The 22,276-nt window shown below is 37.6% G+C and overlaps 1 protein-coding gene across 1 annotated transcript in view; it reads left to right on the top strand.

Moving 5' to 3' along the window:
* Rnf115 (ring finger protein 115) overlaps positions 1-22,276 on the top strand; it is an 81,766-nt gene that overhangs the window by 47,884 nt on the left and 11,606 nt on the right. The window contains exon 4 of the mRNA XM_026380991.2: positions 6,553-6,764. Coding sequence (XP_026236776.2) covers positions 6,553-6,764 — 212 coding nt within the window. The remainder of the gene's footprint in view (positions 1-6,552; positions 6,765-22,276) is intronic.

Genomic DNA, 22,276 nt, shown 5'->3' on the forward strand with positions numbered 1-22,276 from the left:
GCAAGGCTGCAGAACAACTGAAACTGACATATAAAATGGTCCAACTACTTTGGAAAAGAGGTTAACTTTGGAGAAAGGTAATATACATATATACATACGTATATATAATCTAGCTATTGCACTTTTCTACCCCCCAGGAAAGAGAAAAAAATATATGTATATATATGCAAATGTTCATAGTAACTTTATTTGTAATAGAAACTAGAAGCAACCCAAATCCTATCAACAGGTGGATGTATCAACAAATCTTGATATATCCGTACTATGAAATACTACTCAGCAATAAAATGGCAAAACCATTGATACATGTAAAAGTATGGATGAATCTAAAAATAATCGATTGAAAGAAGCCAGACAAATAAAGAATAACTGCATTTTCATTCCTTTACAAAAAATACAGACCCCAGGATAATCAGTTGTTGCTTTCGAGTGGGGAGGGACAGGATAGAGATCACGTAGGAACACTAGGAAATGTTTGGGGTAATGGTTATGCTCCTTATCTTGATTTAATGTTTTTATCAGAAGCCTCTGAGCTTTTTTGAAATTGCATTTCTAAGGTTAATAACTTTGAAATTATTTACCTTCAATTGATTCATCTTAATAGACTGTAGTTTTATGTTTTTTTGTGTGCTGTGAGGGGGTACTGGGTATTGAACCCAGGGTCATTTTACCACTGAACTACATCCCAAGCCCTTTTTTATTTTTTTATTTTGAGAGAGGATCTCATTAAGTTGTTGAGGCTGGCCTCCAACTTGGAATCCTGCCTTAACCCCTGGAATCACTGGGATTACAGGTGTCTGCCACTGTGCCTGGATAGAACATAGTATTTTAAAATTCACAAACCATGTAATTAACTCCTTTAAAATGTTCCATTCACCAGTTTTAGTAAATTCACCAACTCATACAACTAATTACCACTAATTCTAGAACTTTTTCATCTTGTGCCCATTTGTATTCATTTCTTATTTCTCCACAATTCTCCTACCCCAGGGAACTGACAAATCTATTTTTCTGTTTTTGTTGGTTTGCCTGTATATAGGACATTTGCTATAAATTGAATCATACAACATGTGATCTCTTGTGACTCTTTCCCACTTAGCATAATTTTTTTAATATTTATTTTTTAGTTGTAGTTGGACACAATACCTTTATTTCACTTACTTATTTTTATGTGGTGCTAAGGATCAAGCCCATGGTCTATCATGTGCGAATCGAGCGCTCTATCGCTGAGCCATAACCCCAGCCCCTCCACTTAGCATAATATTTTTAAGGTTCATTTATATTGTAGCATGTATCAGCACTTCATTTGTTTTTATGGCTGTATAATAGATTTTATTGATGTCTTGCTTTTTATCAGTTATCCATTCATCAGTTGATGGACATTTGGGTTGTGTACACTTTATGGCTATTACTAAGTATGTTGCTGTGAATATTTTCCAGTTCTCTTTATTATATAATAACAGTGAAATTACTGGATCATATGGTAACTGTTTAACATTTTTAAAGAGCAGACCTTAATATTTTAAGTGGTATTGATTTGATCATAGTTGGTTCAGAACAAATTCTGCTACCTGGAAGGTATTGTCCGTCCTAGTTTTTTTTCTTTTTTTTTCTTCTTTTTAATATATTGAAATCGGAAATGTTATCTTTTTGCTTCTGTTCAGAGTCACTTTTTTGGGTTTTCAAGACAAAATTTATCACATGAACTGTCTGTGTGATTCTATTTCACTGAAACTCTATAATAGTGTTCCCTATTAGTTTTTACTTACATAAGTTGTGTCCTGAATACCCAGTTTTGTTGATGAACTATTTTCTTTCTCTTATGCTTATCTGTGTCTGCTCAGAGACAGATGACCTAAAGTTGTTCTATTTTTTTTTTTCTGAAGCTATTCTTATCCTTAGAATGGATTTGGTGTAAATTTGTGAGGTGTATTCTTTTATCCTGTATTCTATGGTCAGGGTGCACTATTATTTGGGGATGAAATAGGCCACAAATATTAGGCCACAAATATCGACTGCTACTATTAGTTTGCACTAATTTGCAGTTTCCACACAAACTGCAAAATGCCTCATGCTGATGTTGAAACTACATCTAAACTTGCATCTTTAGAATCTCTCCATTTTATGAAGTTTGATGTCAATCAAAAATGTAGTTATCAAAGCAGATTATTCAAAGTATGAACTTGCAGCTTAACTCTTCTTCTCGTCAGAATTTAATATTGTTTCTTATCTTAGTTATAATGAAAAATGACTACTTTGGGCATTTTTTTCAAATGTGGAACTTTATTTATGTAGATAGATTTCTTCCTGTAGTTTACCCTAGTGGATTGAGAACATGAAGGAGTCTGTTCATACTTTTTCACTTATGGATGGCAAATATAGTTGGGGATTTAATTTTTGCATTTCCTTTGGATTTTGGGTTAAGAACCTTACATTCTAGACCACTTTTCATTTAAGAAACAAGTGATCTGTTATAGACTGAGACTGTCACGAGGAAAAAAAGGGAAATAAGTCTAGTGTAAGAAGGACCATGACAGTTAAAATAAAATGGTGCTGTACCTCAGTATTTAGAGAGATCTTATCCGTGTTTTTACCATGTAATTTTTTACTTTTCAGATTGTATATTAGCATTTTAAAAACATTTTACCAATGTTGGCTAGAACAGTAAGCTGTTATAAGCTGTTGTACTCTGGTAGGAGTGTAAATGGGTGTACATGTTTGGAAGGTAGTATAATACTGTCTACCAAAGTGCTTATACTCAGTAATTCTATTTTTGTGCCACAGGATGTTAATATGAAAAAGAAGGAATGCTTCCCAGCACATTTTATGGAGCTAGTATAACCTGGTACCAAAGCCAGACAAGGGTAGTATTCTGAAGGAATAAATACAGAAATGAACTCAAAAGAGCAAACATAGAATCCAGTAAGATTCTATCATAAGCCAAATTGAGAATTCAAGATTGTGTTAATAGAAAAACTGTTGATATAATTTTACAGATTAAAAATGAAAAAACATAATTATCTAAATATAGAAAAAGTATTTGATTAATTCAATGTTAATTCATGTTAAACATTCTAAGTAAACTAGGATTAAAAGGAAACTTATTTTATCTGATAGAGGGGTACTTTCAAAACATAATGGTAATGCAACACATAGTACTTGGTGACCAATTGGCAGGCATATTCTCTTTAAAATCAGGAACAAGAGGAAGGTGCCTGCTATAGTTGTTTCCTGTCAATATTGTATTGCAATTACATAAGAAGAAATGAAGTTAAAGGTTGGGGAAGAGACAAAATCATTGTTTCTCTCAGATGATATGATTATGTATGTTTTTTGGGTTTTCCATGTAGGTAATTATTAGAATTAAGAGTTCAGGGCTGGGGCTGTAGCTCAGTGGTAGAGCACTTACCTAGCACATGTGCCACATAAAAATAAAATAGAATACGGATATAGTGAAAAAAATTGTTACTAAAAAAAGTTCAGCAAGTTTTCTGTATATTAAGGTAAGTACAAAAACAAACCATTTTTGTTAATAGCAATTAACTGTTAAAACACAGAATTTTAAAAAAAGATACCATTTACCATTTTCAGCAAAGAATTGGTAATATTATCTAACAAAAGTTTAGCATGACCTTTATGGAGAAAGGTACAAAACTGTTGAAAGACATAACCATTGAAAGAAGACTTGGATAAATTGGGATTGAGTGCAGCTAGTCTGTATTTTTGGTAGGAAGACTTGATATCATAAAAATGTTCATTGCCTTCAAAATAATCTATAACAGTGCTTCACAAATTTAAATGTGCATGTGAAAAAATTTCTGATGCAGATAGACTCAGTGTGGTCTGATATCTGCTTTCCTAATAAAGCTCCCAGATGATGTTAATGTTTGTTAACAGGATAAAAAGATTAATTGCATTACAAGTAAATGTTCCAATGGGGTTTGCATGGGGAGCTTACCAGGCTAATTTAAAATAAATATGAAAGGTGGAAAAATGATCAAGATATTCTTGAAATTTATGTAGGGAGAATTGATTTGTGAGATACTAAAATTTGTTATAAGACTTATAATTAAGACTGTGGTACCTATGCAGATCAATGAACCTGTATATATATATACTCAAAACAGACCCAGAAAGGAAGAATTATTTGATAAAAGGTATTGGAACAATTGATTATGTTTGAAAAACAAATTAAATTGAATCCCTATGATGTTAGGTCTTACAAAAAATTAGTAGACTAAAGACTTATATATTTATGACAAATCTTTAAACTTACTTGAAGAAAATAGAGGACAGTTTGTTTGTTTGTTTGTTTGTTTCTGTGTGTGGTGTTGGGGATCAAACCGAGGGCACTGAGGTACATCCCCAGCCCTTGTTGGAGAAAATTTTTAACAGCTATTGCTGGGGAGGTAAATCTTCAGAGGTACAAATCATGAGGGATCTGTGCTACATTAAAATTGAACTTCAAGAGCCTCCAGAAAAGAAAAAAAAAAAATCAGAATTGGGAGAATTGCACATATAGCAGCTGATGAAAGATCCGTATCTAGAATATATAAAGAGCTGCTACAAATCAGTTAGAGAGTTCATTAAATAGAAAAGTGTACCAAGGACATGGAAGATGATATGAGGGGCCGGGTTGTGGCTCAGTGGCAGAGCCTCTGCTGGCCTAGCATGTTTGAGGCACTGAGTTCAGTCCCTGGCACTACATAAGAATACACAAAAAGAAAGATATGATTGACTGATGAGTACACAAGAAGATATCAGCCTTATTAGTATCAGGAAAGCTAAGTAAAGCCACAGTGAAAGGTGCTGTCTGTGAAAATGGCAAAGTAGGGACCTCTGGGGGTCATTCCTCAGCAAAAACGACAAAACTTGGGAAAAACTATCAGAATCAAGTTTATCAGAACTCTGGAAGACAGTCAGAGGCTCACCACGACCAATCAAACTCTTAGCTGAAAGATATCTGGAGTAGTAAAAGAACTACAGGAACTCCAAATCTGGTAAAACTGCCTTTCAGTAATGACAAAAATCAAGATATATGCAGGAGGAAAACAAAATCCCAGACCAAAAACAACGGTACTGTGATATCTAAGTGCTTGCAGGATGTGGCACAATGGAAACCTACAAAGGGAGGAAATTACAACAACAACAACAAAATAACATTGTGAAACCTATCAAGCTCCATAACTTTGAGAGCTGATATAATAGGTTATTAAATGAGAATGGAGTGGGATTTGTGGTCAGATTAATGTGCTGCTGGGGTACTAGCCTTTTCTCTCAGTTAGGAGGCTGTTACTACTGTGAGTCTCTGGAAGAAATGGTGAGGTTCTGAGGAATTTTAAGACCTGAGGTCACATGCTGAGAAGTTTTCTGTCCTAGTTATTATATATACACTAAAGAATAAGCTCTTCCATTGACTTAAAACTTTCTTTCTTTGTTTATTGGTACTAGAGTTTAACCCAGGGATGCTTTACCACCGAGCTACATCCCCAGTCCTTTTTGTCTTTTATTTTGAGATGGTCTCACTAAGTTGCTTAGGACCTTGCTGAGTTGCTGAGGCTGGCCTTGTGATCCTCCTGTCTTTAGCCTCCTGAGCAGCTGGGATTACAGGCCTGTACTACCACACATGGCTTGACTTAAAACTTTAAACAAAGAAGTGGGTCAGTATGACCAGTGTTACATACTTTGTGGATGGAGTTCAGTAAGTAGTATTCTGTAGATCTTTTGAGATATCTGGTATACAGATAGATAAAGCTTTAATTATTTTAAGGTGATTTTTTTCTCCCTAGTGATTCTTCTACCAAACCCAGTAACCCCCCTATACCTCTTTTACTGATAAAAGTATGTACCACAGAATGCACTTACTAAACATCCCTGTGCTGCCTTGGCACAGCTTTGACATAACCCCTCCCTGATGCAGGTGCCGAGTCAAGAGAAGTATTTTATGGACGTTTGTCTCATTTTGTGGTGATGGTGCCCCACCGCGCCCCCGTAAGGTGTATAAGTACAGTCATTTTATTAAAATCTTTGTGGATGTCATCTATGACAGAACACAAGGTTGTAATGTTGATATATATGGTTGATGATGCTTTGGATAGAAGTCCAGGATACCTTCAGCTCGTATTTATATTTCTGAAGGGGAGACTGATCAGAGGCATGTGGATGGATATGAGTGAGGTCAGCCATTAGCTTGCTTGTTTCTTTTTTTTTTTTCCCCCTAAATATTTATTTTTTAGTTGTAACTTAACTTTACCTGAGGATGGAACCCAGGGCCTTGCATGTGCTCAGCAAGCGCTCTACCGCTGAGCCACAACCCCAGCACCCCCGCAGCTTACTTGTTTCTTTATGAAGAAAATAATTTATTTCAATTTTTAGATGGTTTTTTCCTTCTGTTTGCACCTTAAAGACTTCTCATTTCCTTTCCATGAAACTGGGGAAACAAACATAGTTTGTTATTTTGGAGCTGCTTAATTTCAAAGTGTTAAAAGTTATTCCTTTCTATTTTTGTTATTTTTCCTTTTCCTAATGTGATTTATTTCTGGTTTTTACTAGCTCTGGGACCATTTGGATCACACGATGTTTTTCCAAGATTTTAGACCATTTCTAAGTAGCAATCCACTGGACCAAGATACTAGAGCCAATGAAAGGAGTCACCAGACTCCCTCTGACTTCTGGGGACCAAGCAGGCCTCCAAGGCTGCCCGTTACCCGGAGATACAGGTCTCGAGGAAGCACTCGTCCTGGCAGGTCTCCAGCTATTGAGGGGTGAGTAGTTGCTTTAAGTTCTCTTTAAGGGCAGTCTCGATCTGACAATGTGATGTATGATAGCATGACATACTATATCTGATAGCATCATCTGGTCTTTGCTATCTTTGTGCATAAAAGACAAGTTGAAAGTGAAGCTAAATTGTATATTCAGCTAATATCAGTTAACGAAGGGTAATAAACTACAGAGTGAAAAAATTAAAATTATAGGTCTATTAATAATGTTTCAGGCTCTTATATAGATAATATGTTTATCAGATTTTCAGAAGACATTAAAAGGCACATCAAGTATTATGGATAACATTAAGATTCTAGGGCTGGTAGAGCAGTAGAACGCTTGTCTAGTACGTGAGAGGCCCTGGGTTCGATTCTCAGCACCACATAAAAATAAATAAAATAAAGGTATTGTGTACGATTATAACTAAAAAATGAATATTTTTTCAAAAGATTCAGAGATCTGTTCTAGAGCTCAACAGATGGGAACAATGGGCTTATTTTTTTTTTTATTTATTTTAGAGAGATGAGATGAGAGAGAGAGAATTTTTTAATATTTATTTTATAGTTTTCGGCGGACACAACATCTTTGTTTGTATGTGGTGCTGAGGATCGAACCCGGGCCGCACGCATGCCAGGCGAGCGCGCTACCGCTTGAGCCACATCCCCAGCCCAACTATTTTCATTTTATATAAGAAAAGTCTTAAGACTCAGAGAAATACGGTAATAGCTAGTGGTGGATCCAAGGACTTGACCTGAGGTTGTGTGACCTAGTGGTGTGCTAACACAGTAGCCACTAGCCATACATGGCCATATCTGTTTAAATTTAAATTAATGGAGAGTTAATAAAATCAGACATTCCTCATTCCTACTAGTCACACTTCAAGGACTCATTGGTCACATATAGCACTAGTAGTCACCGAATTTGATAGCCCAGGTTACAGAACATGTCCGTCATTTCAGAAAGACCTGTTGAACAGTGGTGTTCCCGACCTGCAGCCCTCCCGTCCCTGCCTTCTAGACTGTCACGTTTTACCTCACTTGCTCCATCACATGGCTCTCCAGCTGTGTGTGTGGTTCACCTTGTGTTTTGTACATTTCGTTTAACTGCAGACATTCCTTTTTAGGACAAATACAAGATATAGGAAATCTGATTTAGTAGGATTGAGAGGACAAGCCTCATTAAATCTTAGACTATTTTAATACTTGTGGTACCCAGTGGTAAATCTACTGTGTTAGTTAAACTGCTTATAAACTGTGTTTTTCTCTACCTGTTGGACCTGCATTGTGGAACCTCTCCTTTACACCCTTTTTCCTCTCCCACCACCGAATCCCCGTTGATCAATGCTGTGGTTCACTTTCCGCTGCTCCTCTAGTAGGGGCTGCTTAGGCAGTTAGAGGAGAGGCACATCACCAAATTTCCCTTTCTGGATTTCCTGTTCACTAGCTGATTCTCAGCAGCTGACTTATCTTCCATGGTCTGAAAACTGGGGCCTTAGGCTGAACTCCTCAAACCTGCATGTCCAGCTTCTGCCAACATTCATTTCAGGACAGTCTCCTGAAATGAGGTGTCCTTTCTTTTTCTCAAGGCCAGCCCACAGCCCTGACCTGTTTCCTACCTGTTTCACCCTTTTTCCCTTTCCTGATTCCTTTTCCCACTTCTCACTCCTCAGCTACCCTTTTTAGTCTTTAGTTTTGTAATTTTCAAACCTGGCCATGCATTAATGTCACCGAGGATTTTTTTAAAAATACTGATATGGGGTCCCACTCCCAGGGACCCTTGGGTGATAAGTTTTAGGAGTTCCTGAGATTATTCTTTTTATAGCCAGGATTGAGAATTACTGCTCTAGTTGCTGCCCTTTCCAATAAAATCTCTTAAGAGACATCTACATTTATTTTGTATACTTTTTTGTCTCCCATTATTCCTTTAACTATCATAGTTTATTTCAACTAAAATCCTTGTTTACTTCTAATTGCAGACCCATTAGATACTTGAAATGTTTATCGTGTTTACTGAATTAATCTTTTGGGGTCTTTTCCTTCCCCTTGAAGTCCTCTACTGCTGACTTCTGTGATAGTGCATTTTCTTGATTTACTTCTTGGTTGACTTTTCTTATTATTGTTATTCATGGTGCTAAGGAGTAAACCCATGACTTTGTGCTTGCTGAGCATGGGCTTTACCTCTGAGCTACACTCCCAGCCTTGACTCTGCTTGTGAGTACTTTAAAGTATTGGTTTTCTTTTATTCTGCTTTTCCTTATTCTACAGGATTTCTCAACCTCAGGACTACTGAAATTTTGAATGGGATAATTCTTCATTGTGCGGGACTCTCCTGCGTATTGTATAGGATGTTTAGCAGTATCTTTGGCCCCTTCTTGTATAACCTTAATTACTCCCCACCTTCTGTTCCAGTTAAGACAACAGAAACCTCCCCTGGGGATAAATTGTCCCTCACTGAGAACCATTGATCTATAAGCTGTCTGTGGTCATCTTCAAGTCCTCTCATGATTCCCATAATCACCGTATACTAAAGACCCACAGACCCATGGTGTTACTATTGTTAAATCTTGTTCCATATTGCCTTTGCAGAATTTTGCACCTAAATTTTAAAATCTGTATCACTTCCCTGTTATGGAGCCCATAACTTCATATGTAAGGCGGCCCTCTATGTTTTGGGATCCTCCCAACCTCTACAGTCTTGTTTCCTGTTACCTCCTGTTTTTCTTCTATTCAAACCAGTACCAGACTTGTTTTTTGTTTGTTTGTTTTTTAACATGAACCATGCTGTTCAGTGCTTCTGTACCTTTGCCTAATCTGTTTTCTCAGCTAGAAATACCTTTGCTTTCTTAACCCAACTAAATCAATTCTCCACTGATTCTAGGAAACCTCCTCTGATCTCTAGAACTAAATCAAAATACCTTTCCTTTGTATTCCTCAGAGCACTTTATTTCTCTATCGTATTCTAACTGAAGTTGTTTACTAGCTACTGTTCATTTAGCACATTATTCCGAACGTTCTCTTAGCTTCTTTAATGTTCCCAACAAGCCTGTGAGGTAGGTACTGTTGAGGAATTTGAGATTTCTGCTTTATTAGAGCCTGTATTAGTTATCTATTATTGCATAATAATAGATGTTACTGTAAACCACAGTGACTTGAAACAATAATTATTGTGTAATATCTCATTTTCTTTGGATTAGGAATTCAGACGTGGTATGGGGAGATATTTTTTCTCTGCCGTCTGATATCTGAGAGACTTATAGGCTGGAGGCTAGAATAATTTGCACAGTTGTTTGCTCATATGTCTAATGGTTAATACCAACTGGTGACTAGGGGGTTTGGTTTATGCTGTCAGCTGGTTTACTAGTTAGCTTTCTGCTGCTATAACAAGTACCTGAGATAAATCAACTTGAAAGGAGAAAAGGTTTATTCTGCCTCACGGTGTCAGAGATTTCAGTTCATGGTTGATTAGCCCTGCTGTTTTGGACCTATGGTGGGATCTCATGGTATGAATGTGCAGCAGAGAAGTCCTGTTCACCTCATGGCAACAGGAAAACAAAGAAAGAAAGATAGGAAGGAGCCAGATTTCCAGCATCCCTTTCAAGAGCACACGCTCATGACCTAACTTCCTTTCACCAGGCCCTACCTCTTAAAGTTCCACCACCTTCTAGTAACACCAACCTGAGGACCAAGCACATGGGCCTTTGCGGGGTATTCCAGATCCAAACTACAGTAGCTGATAAGTGTTAGTTCTTAAGGTCCCTGTTAGTTAACCCCCTTGCCAGGGATGGTCATTAATTTGGATTTGTCTTGTTTTTTCTTCATTCAGATTAAATATCTGGGCAAGAATATCAAATAGGCTGAATATGGTAATGAATACTTGCAATCCCAGCAGCTGGGGAGGTTGAGGCAGGAGGATTGCAATTTCAGAGCCAGCTTAGGCAATTTAGCAAAACCCTGACTCAGTAAAATGGATGGGAATGTAGTTAAATGGTAGAGCATTTGCCTGGCACATGTGAGGTCCTGGCTTCAGTCCCCAGAACTGGGGGGTGGGAGTGGGGATCAAATGAAAGGTATTGTATCCTTGTTAGTGTATCTCAACAGATGGCACGTGCTCTCAGAAGTCTTTTTTTCTTATAAGGCATCCTTTCTCCTTTGTAATGAATACATTATCAAGGGTAATAACTTGAGAGTGAGTGAATATCTGGTCATCTAAAGTTTTTCTTTTAATTTTTTAATTGCAAGTGGACACAATATCTTTATTTTCATGTGGTGCTAGGGATCGAACTCAGTGCCTCACGCATGCCAGGCAAGCGCTCTACCTCTGAGCCACAACCCCAGCCCTCTAATAGTTTTCGTCTAGTGCTATCAGTGTCCATGGCCTGGATTATTACTGTGAAATAATTTTACATTTGTTTCTACTTAAGATACATTTATTTCTATTTCTATAATTTCTTCCCCAGGTTTAAACTTTTTTTTTTTTTTTTTTTGGTAAGAGCTTTTTTCCCTGCTCTACTTTATTTAATTTAGCATGGTTTTTAAGAAATCATTTTTGTTTTGATGCTCAAATAATCCCAATTTGGCCAGAGTAATTATGTCTAAACATTTTAGACAACAGTCCTTGTTCACAGCCCTTGAATTAGTAAGAGAATTGGGCTGTGAGAGTAAGGTGATCAGGTTGTCTTTCTCTGGTTATTAGCTAATAATTTATTAGCTGATAACAAATACAGTCTCTGCTGTTGTCAGATAGGTTTCCTTTTGTGGACATAAAATATTTTCAAAAAGATCTTTTTAGTTGCCAAAGGAGAATGGGGAGAATTTCTTATTTTGCCATGTCTTACTGTGTGAGTGTTAAAAATGCAATATAGTATGAATGTTCTTGGACAACCTTACATCCTTTTTATAATTAGAGAAGAAGAAAATAACTAATGTTTCTCAAATGCCTAGAATTTTTCAGGTCACAGATGCTCTTCTCACAATGCTCTTATGCTGGGCTAGGTACAGCTAAAGTAGATAAGTAATAAATTGTAAATCTTTTGCACAAAAATTTCTGGTAAGCTAAGCATGGTGGTACATGCCTGTAATCCCAGTGGTTCAGGAGGCTGAGGCAGAAGGATCGCAAGTTCAAGGCCAGCCTCAGCGATGTAGTGAGACTCTAAACAACTTAACAACGGGCTGGGGATGTGGCTCAAGCGGTAGCGCGATCGCCTGGCATGTGTGCGGCCCGGGTTCGATCCTCAGCACCACATACAAACAAAGATACTGTGTCTGCTGATAACTAAAAAATAAATATTAAAATTCTCTCTCTCTCTCTCTCTCTCTCTCTCTCTCTCTCAAAAAAAAAAAAAAAAAAAAAACAAAAAAAACTTAGCAAGACCCTGTCTTAAAATAAAAAGGGATAGAGATCTGGCTCAGTGATTAAGCTCCCCTGAGTTTACTCTCTGGTACAAAATAATAATAATAATAATAATAATAATAATAATAAATTTTTGTTAGACTAGTAAAATACCAATGTGAACACATTGTCTTGTTGTCTTGAATCAGTCTTCCTTGGTTACTTTCCCTCTTTTATTCTGTAGGAAATATTGGTCTACTGTACCACTAGCTTGTTCCCTTGGTTAATAGCAGAGGGTAGGAAAAAGACTCAAATTTTCTGTTCTTACATGTCCTTTATGGAAACTCATATTACCTCAGTAACATGCAAGTAACATATAACATGATTTAACAGTGCCATAAAAAAATTGTTTTGCTCGGGCCGGGGTTGAGCTCAGTGGTAGAGCTCTTGCCTAGCACGCATGAGGCACTGGGTTCGATCCCTAGCACCACATAAAAATAAACAAATAAAATAAAGACATTGTCCGTCAAAAAAAAAAGTTGTTTTGCTTATGTTGTTTCCTTTTGTGGTACTAGGGATTGAATCCAAGGGTGCTTTTACCACTGAGCTCCGTCCCCAGCCCTTTTATTTTGAGACAGGGCCTTGCTGAATTGCCCAGGCTGACCTTGAACTTGGAATCTCTTGCCTCAGTCTCCTGAGTCACTGAAATTTCAGGTGGGGGCCACCACATCCACCTCTTAAAAAAACATTTTTTCTTACACATAACAAGTTAGTTTAGTGTCTCAGCCATATCAGAGTTCCATCTTTGTGCTTCTCTTAGTCTTTCCCTCCAGTTTATTGCCTTCAGCCTTAGACAGGGAGAAAGGGGAATGATATATCATCTATGGATTCCTGCTTTTTGTTTAGTTTTTTAGGAAGGGAAAAGCTTTTCTATGGCCCCATTTATTCTCTCTACCAAGTTTCTGTTCCCTGGGCTCCTTCTTTCTCCATTTGGGCAGTATTGCTAGTTGGTGTCTTTTGGCATAATTGAAACATGTTTGGCATGGAGAGAACACAGATTGATGTCTTTATAAGGGCCAGCCAGAGAAGCCTCACTTGCTCCCTGCAAAGCACCTAGAGCTGTGTGCTGGAAGTGCAGATCTGTTTTGAAGTCTTGAGCAATTTCTCACACCAGGTGCTAGAAGGGAAGCCCGCAAATCAGAAGTTCAGCATACTTCTCTTTGTTTGTTTTTTGTTATCAGGGATTGGACCCAGGGTCACTTAATCACTGAGCCACATCCCTAGCTCTGTATTTTTCATTTTGAGACAGGATCCTGCTAAATTGCTTAGGGCCTAAGTTGCTGAGGCTGGCTTTGAACTTGAGATCCTCTTGCCTGAGCCTCCTGAGCCTCTGGAATTACAGGAGTGTACCCTACAGTTCAGTGGACTTGTGATAACGTCTCATTTCACAAAGTGCCACCATACCAGGCCTGTAACGATGAAGTTTCCTTACTTCTCCCAGAGGGCACACTCTTGTGAGCAGCTCTTGTAGCCAGTGGTTTCCTGGAGGCTTTATCGCCCGTGGATTGTGGGAAGTCTGCTGTATATGGCCTAGCCCTTTTCCTGTAGCTGGAACTTGGCAAGCTAGAGCAGCGCTGGCATTAGAGACAATGGTGGCTGCAAACACCATTGAAAGAGTGATGAAATTCTTAAGACAATGCTGGGTCAAATGATATGACCTTTAACATTGATATTAGTAAGTTGCCCTCCTAAAAGCCTGTAACTATTGCAATCTCACCAATGGAATTTGAAAGTATCCCATATGTCCTCAGCAAAAGTGTTGGTGTCAGTCTCTATCTTTGCTAATGATGATAAACTTGATGGTTACATTTGTTTGTGATTTTTTCAATTGAGCTTATTTTCATATAATTATTAGATGTTTATATTTCTTCTGTGAATTGCACCTTAATGTCTTGCCCAATTTTCCTTTTATGGAGTTTAAAAAAGTTATTTAGGGGCTCTCTCTACATATGATATAGATATGAATATTTTTATGTATGTTACAGATATAAATTGCTTTCCACTCTGTATTTTGTTTTGTTCTTGTAACTTTTCATATATAAGTGCTTTTAAGTTTTAGGGTGTCAAATCTTTCAATACTCTTATGCTTAAAAAGGTTCACCTATTCCAGTGTTTTAAAAGGATATTCCAGTATTTTCCTTGTATCTGGTGTTTTTATGGTTGTGTAAGTAAGTCATAACCCTTTTTGATTCTAAGTGACAGAAATCAATTTAATAATATAGCTCAAGAAAAATTAGAATGTATTGATTATGTAACTCATGTTCTTTGGTTATATCAGACCTAACATCTTCCTTTTATACCAAATGTCTTATAATGCCCTCTGCTATCCTGACCTGAAATTTACTGGTAATATAACCTGTAAAACAAATTTTTAAAAAATACATATTTGTACATACTATATTTTCCAAAGGAGATATAATAGGGGAGAGTATATGAAAATATTTTAACATGTAAATTCTTAGCTGTGACTGTTCTGGGAGAGAAAATGAAAATTCAGATGCTTGCCTCTGCCTTAGAGCCATTAAGAATGTGATGGCTACCAATACAGACAGTAGGTGGTATTGCCTTGAAAGTTCCTCTGCCACATGTGGCATTGGTAGAGGATTATGATTTTCCAAAAAGGTGAAGAACTCTTGAGAAAGTTCTGGGGGTGGGAGGGAGTGTAAATTTGCCTTGATTTTCAGTTGCATTCCTGAAAAATTTAGTATACAGTTGTCCCTTGGTATCTGAGGGGGATTGGTTTCAGCACCTCTGCAGATACCAAAATATGTAGGTGCTTGAGTCTCATATTTTCACATAACCTATTCGTATCCTTGCATATACTTTAAATCACCTCTAGACTAACTTACAATAACTAATACAATGTAAGTGCTATATAAATAGTTGTTATATGTATCTATTCAGTACAGGTGCATTTTTTTCCTAGATATTTTCAATATGCAGTGGGGTGACTCCTTAGAACCTGTGGATATAGAGGGCAGACTGTACACCTGTGAAGAACAAATGGGCAAAACTTGGTGTTTTGTAGGACAGAGTTGGGTTTAATGTCAGTAAATCAGAGGTGGTTTTCCTCCAGGTGGATGTCTAGGCAGGATGTTCACAGTTTATCATGGCGGACAGAGCTCTGCTGGGCCTGGCCGTCCTCCATTTATGCAGATTTGCACTCCACTTTCCTGCTTAGTGAGTGAGTCCTCCCATTTACTGGGATCAGGAAGACTGCTCCCTTGAACTTTGGAAATCACTACCTTGGGCTGATATTGAGGACCCCTGGTGTAACTGAAAGTATGTAGATGGACAAGCGTTTTAGTTAGTGTGTCGTTTTCATCTGCTTTGCCTTTCTTCTGTCCCTGTTGAGTCTGCTTTCCTCGGTTGTGAGGTGAAAGTGGCTTCAAGTTCTCACCTCAAGAATGGGCCGCGGATCCGCTTTCAGGGAGTGTTCTGATTTGTGACACCTCTGATGGGTAAAGAGTATTATTCATATATATTGTTTAGTTAAGGATCTAATCTGCCCCCAGAGTATCCAGTTATTTACAGCATAATTTATTGAATAATTCATCTACTTTGAAATATCTACTGTATTATATAAGTGCTTTTATCCTCATCTCTATGTTCCCTATTATCTTCTGTTATCTTTATTCATGTGCTGTGCATGCACCACAATGGATTTCTTTGCTATAGTTTTGTAGATGATTTGACACCTCATTGGGAAAGATCCCTTCACTTTTTTCCCATTACTTTCTTTATGCTTCTCTTACATTTACCTTTCCAAATGGATTTTATTTATTTTATTTTTATTTTTTTAAATTTTTGTATTAGTTGCTCAAAACATTACAATGCTCTTGACATATCATACATTTGATTCAAATGGGGTATGAATTCTTATTTTCCAAATGGATTTCCAAAATTCTTATTTTCCACTGGGATTTTGGTTGGAAGCACATTGAATATCTATTTAATCTGGGGAGAGTGGGTACTTTTTAATAGTATTGAAACTTTTTATTGAGGCCTGTGGTTCGTGTCTCACTGTGTTTGTTTTTAAATAGAGTTAATTTTTTAGAGTAGTTTTAGGATTACTGCAAAATCAAGCAGAAGGGGCTGGGGCTGGGGCTCAGTGGTTAGTACACTTTCCTAGCATGTGTGAGGCACTGGGTTCAATTCTCAGCATCACATATAAATAAATAAAATAAAGGTCTATCAACAACTAAAAAAAATATTTAAAAAAATCAAGTAGAAGTCACGGGAATTTTTTTTTAAGTCATTTAGTAAAGTTTTAGTTTTTAACTGATTATTGCTAAAAATTTTAGTTTTTAATGTTACCCATCATTTTGCTAATTAGTCAAATTCTCTTATTAACTATGAAAGGTTTTCATATTATTTCTTGGGGTTTCTAGATTTATAAATATTCTATAAATTTGAATTATATTTTTCTTTCCCATCTCTATGCCTCTTATTGGTTTTTCTTTCCTGTTGCATTGACTTTACTATCAAAACCAGTTTTTGCCAGGTGTGGTGCACACACCTGTAATCCCAGCGGTTTAGGTGTCTGAGGCAGGAAGATTGCAAGTTCAAGGTCAGCCTCAGCAACTTAGTGAGGCCCTTAAACAACTCAGGAAGACTCTGTCTCAAAAAATAAAAAAAGGCTAGGGATGTAGCTCAGTGATTAAGTGCCCCTGCGTTTATTCCTCAGTACAAAAAAACAAAACAAATCCACCAAGTTGTCGAATAGTAGGCACCGTGCATGCTGTCTTCCTGTCTCAAGTAAGAGTGTATTAGTGTTCTTTGCTAATAAGCATGCTTGCTTTTGGGTTCCTAGTATCTGCTCTACCATATTTTTAAAAATTTAGGTCTGGGTGCACGTGTGTAATCTCAGGGGATCAGGGAGGAGGGTCATGAGTTCAAGCCCAGCCTCAGCAATTTAGCAGGATCCTAAGCAACTTAGCAAGATCCTGTCTCAAAATAAAAAATGAAAAGGGATGGAGACGTGACTCAGTGGTAAAGCGCCCCTGAGTTTAACCCCTGGTACCAAATCAAACCAAACCAAACCAACAGAAACCCTTAGTTTTATTCCTAATTTCTTAGGAGGTTTTAATTATTAATTATTAGGGATTCTATCAAATGTTCTTTACAGTCCTATCAAAATGGGCTTATAGTTTTTCTTTTTTTAAACAATTAATGCATTTTATTACTGAATAGATTTTATGATATTACATCAGCACTGCAAGCTTTAAATAAAAACTACTTTGACAAGGAGCATTAATGTTCTAATTGTATTTATAAAAGTATCTTATTAGAGTTGATTTGTTCCTTTTTTTTTAAGATTCTTGCTTCTATTCTAAAGGAAGTTCTGTAATTTTCTTGTGTTGTCAGCATCAAGTTTTGGTATTAGGATTAGATAAGTTTCATGAAATGAACTGGGAAAACTGTCTTCTTGTGCTCAGGAATAGTTTAAATAATGTAGGAATTATCTATTTCTTGAAGATTTCTTAAAGGTTTAATGAGTTACTTGCCATTCCGTCTGGGCCTGACATCTTTGAGGGGGACTAGATCTGTTACAGACTTTTTAATTATTTTGGGGTTAATGGTCTGATGTAGTGCTTTACTCATTTCTGTATTCTCAGTTTTTAGCATAGTGTCTGTTTTATAGTAGATATTAAACTAATTCGTTTGGGATGAATGGATAATTATAACTATGTCTTTAAGAAATATAGGAAGCATATGAGTTAGTACTAATAGGTATGAGTATGTGCCAGAACCTAGTCTAAGTACTTCACAGACGAATTGTCGAATCTTCATTACCACCCTAGGAGAAAGCACTGGGACAGAAGATCTCCATTTTGTAGGAAAAATTGAGACACAGGATAGGCAGATTGCTTAAGGGTATAAAGGCAGTTAAATATTGGAGCCAGGATAATGCAAAAATGAAAATATTTTTATGTGGTGAGATTATAAGTATTTTTTACTTTAAAAATTTTTAACAGTGTCGTTTGTCTTTGCAGCTCTTTCTTTTAAAAGAATTAAGCATTTCCCTTTCTCAGAAACATTTTTTACAAGGCACACATGCCAATATGTCAGTAAACAGAACTAGAAGGTTTTAATTCTCTTTTCTTTCATGGAAGTATAAGTGAAATATCACACATCTTTGGGACACATTACTCTGCCAACATGCAGGTCTGCCCAGATTGTTCATATGGCTGTTACCACTTTATAGTAGTTGTCATTATGATGTCACCCTATATTTTGAAAGTATGTCATGATTTCATGTTTTATAGATTTAAAAAAAAGTACTATGGCTTCTTCCTGATAACAGCTTGTCCTGTTGATTTGAGTAGCAGTATAACTTTTTTTCCCCTTTTTCTAATGTGGTACTGAGGATCTAACCCAGTGACTCGCGTGTTCTAGGCAAGTACTCTACCACTGAGCTATACCCCCAGCCCAGCAGTATAACTTGTTTTTTAAATATGTTTTAGTTGTAGATGGACACAGTACATTTTATTTACTTATTTATTTATTTACTTACTTACTCTTTTATGTGTGCTGAGGATGGAACCCAGCACCTTGCATATGCTAGGCAAGCACTCTCCTGCCCAGTCACACCCCCAGCCTCTGCAGATATTTGAATGTACCTAAAATGTATCTTTTGTGGTCTGATCTGCAGCTTTCAAGTAATAGTTTGTTCAATCAGGACCTGAATAGTTTGGCTCATCTTATCTAACCTTAAATGAATTTGACCTGTGCCAGAAAACAATTTTTTAATTCACACCTGGGGATATTCTGTTTTAGTGACTAGAAAATTCATTTCTGCTAATTAACATAATGTTATATTTGGATTTCTCATAAACCAAGAAATAACCATTCAGATGGTTGTTTGATGTATATAGAATCAACAAAGAAAATTGTATGCCTTTTAGGAGAAAATTTATTCAATTTGTGATGGAGCCTATGGAATTATTCATTTCACCTTGAAGTTTTTTTTATAATGATAAAATATTTATATTTATTAGTTTTTTTTCCTTTGTCTATATTAGATAATTACCAACATGTTCATACTTTCCAGATAGGTAATAGATAGCTGCAATCTAGAAAGACATTAGGGCTGATTAGTTGGCACTTACACATTCAAACCGATCTTTATTTTAGTGTGTGCTACTTTTTTTTTTTTTTTTTTTGGTACTGAGGATTGAAACCAAGGATGCTTCGCCATAGAGCAACATCCTCAGTTTTTCTTTGGTTTATTTCCCCCAGCTCTTTTTTATTTTTTATTTTTGAGACAGGGCCTCACTGGGTTGGTGAGCTGGCCTTGAACTTCTAATCTTCCTGCCTGAGCCCTCCACCCCCAGTTGCTGGGATTGCAGGTGTGTGCCAACATGTCCCGCAGCTGTCATCTTTTGACATTTATTTATTTATTTTTTGACATCTTAGTTGCCTCCTTCTCTAAGCACTTTTGAGTTTGGCAACAATCTGTCTCTGAATCATTTTGTAAGATACTACATGTAAGAAGGTTTCCTGCCTAAAAAATGAGTTTTCCTGAAGTTAATGCTAGCTTTTGGAACCATCGTTTTCTGATTCTGATCAAACTTAGATTTTGGGAGTTGACTTCATGGTTAACTTTTTAGAAATTTATTTTAAAACATTAAGGTTTTTTTTCCCCCCAAAGATTAAAAAGACAATGTATATCTAATTAAAACAAATTTTTAAAAAGCTATGCTCTGAATATGTGATCAAACTTTTCAATAATAATATTTTTAAAAGAAAAAAAAAAGATTTAAAAAAACAGCATTGCAGCTCAGGAGGCTGAGGCAGGACGATCACTAGTTCAAAGCAGCCTCAGCAACATCGAGGCACTAAGCAACTCAGTGAGACCCTGTTTCCAAATAAAATACAAAATAGGGCTGGGGACCTTTTTAAACATACACCACATACACACACACACACACACACACACACACACACATACACACACGATATCTCCATTTATATAATTGAAATAGGATTGATCATATTACACATTTTATTGTTTTATAATTTTTATAATATTTTTATAATTGTATATCTTTCATCATATAACAAATTGGGGCCCATTAAAGGTTTCTTAATTCATTCAATAAACATTGCGTATTCTTATGTGCAAGATGCTATTCTAGATGTTGAGCATGCAACAGTGAACAGAACTAAAAAGTGATTGCTCTTGTGAAGCTGAGGTCCTATGAGGAAGACAGACGAGATGAACAGTGTCGAGCAGTAGTACCTGCTATCAGATAAAAAGGCTGGGAAGGGGATTGGGAATGTGTGTCGGGGGTGAAGATTGAAAAGCACAGTCAGCAGAGGCTGAGGATGGGACCCAGTGCCTCGCATGTGCCAGGCAAGCGCTCTGCCATTCAGTCCCAGCCCCCGCCAAGGCTTTATTGAGAAGGTGTTTGACCTGAAGAAAATGAGAGATCAATGTGAAGGACGGATCAGGAGATGCTCTCAGAGAAGTCTGGGAATAGGATTGGGGATAGGGGATGTGTAGAACCACCTGATTGGTTATTGTAAGGGCTTTTACTCCATGGGAGAGTTTAGATGAGCTTCTGTCTGGAAACGGTCATCTTAACTGCTGTGTTGACACAGTGCAGGGCTGCGAGGGCGTTGGCTGGCTTAGAGTCATGAAAAGTGGCATGACTCCAGATGTAGTCTGACAAGAGGCATGCTAGAACTTGCTGATTGTACATGATGTGGGACACAAGAAAGAGTGAAGGTTTTTGGCCTGAACAACTAGAAAAATGAAACTACCCTTAGCTGACACAGGGCACAACAAAAGGAGCAAAACTCGGAGGCAGAGATTTCAGTTCATTCAGTGCTTTATCATATGTTCAAGTGGAGATATTGAAAAGCAGTCTTGTCTGGAAATAGAATTTGGGAGTTGTGGTATTTAAAGTCACAAAGCTGTATGAAATTGCCAACAAAGTCAAGATCAAAGTTGGTAGAGCTCAGAGACTTGAGCCCTGGAATTGCCAGCCCATAGGAGTCTGAGGAAGTCTCCAGGAGTCGAAGAGACCTCTGTTCTGATCTTCCTGGTCTCAGCTCACCACAGAAAAGGATGTAAGGACCAGTCAGGTAAGAGTAGCAGGGCCAGAGACCTATCATAGAGGAAGAGAGTGGGAGGGCAGGTAAGCACAGAACGGCACTCCCACCATAAAGGAAGAGAGTGGGAGGGCAGGTAAGCACAGAGTGGCACTCCCACCATAAAGGAAGAGAGTGGGAGGGCAGGTAAGCACAGAGTGGGGACCAGCTCAGCCATGGGGTCAGGGCAGGGTCTTGCAGTTTTGCTCTTGTGTTGCATGTCTAGACCCTACTGCTCAGTTCCTCCAAATGCCTGACGCTTGTCTTCCAGTGTTGGTTTTTCTTCAGCTGTTTGGTAAGCTGCCAGCAAGGATGTGGCTGGGTTGGTTATGGGTGGTTCGGTTTGCATTCTGCCTGTTAATGGACGGTCCCCTTTTGAGATTCAGTGCTCTTTGTGGCTCTTCTTACCCCTAGATTCCTATCTCACACCCACTGAAATTAGAGGTTTGGGAGGAAAGGAGGAATAAGCAAAGGAGACTGAAAAGAACCACCAGGGAAGTAAGAGGAAACTTAAATGAAGACTCTGTCTGGTTTTTAGCATGTGACTTCCTCTCCTAGACCCTTTGGGTTGATTTTTCTCTTCCGTGAGTTGCTAAAATTTAAAACATATTGCCTTCCTTCCCTCTACTCATGCCGTCACACATACCTTTAACAAGAAATAGCTACAACAGCAAGAAATTCAGTGTAAATACTGTACGCGTCACCCAAAGACAATCTCCAAACAGCAGGTATGTTTTAGGGACCACCCTGCACGATCTCTGTTACTGCTGAGAATACTTGGAGCCCACATCTGACTTCCAGAGAGTAAGCATCCAAGCAAGCAGTCATCCGCCAGTCAGCTCTGGCAACTCCAAATATTTGTATAGGGTCATTTGAAGAGCTCTAGGGAACTAGGATGTTTCTTAAACTGGATCACCACTGTTTATCTATGGTCTCTGCCTGTGACTAACAAGTATTGGGGGGCTAGTTATCTTTTGCTTTTTGCCATGTAGTAGATTATCCCAGAATTTGGTAGCTTAAGACAACA

The sequence above is a fragment of the Urocitellus parryii genome, chromosome 11, assembly GCF_045843805.1.
Source record: "Urocitellus parryii isolate mUroPar1 chromosome 11, mUroPar1.hap1, whole genome shotgun sequence".
Classification (NCBI taxonomy): domain Eukaryota; kingdom Metazoa; phylum Chordata; class Mammalia; order Rodentia; family Sciuridae; genus Urocitellus; species Urocitellus parryii.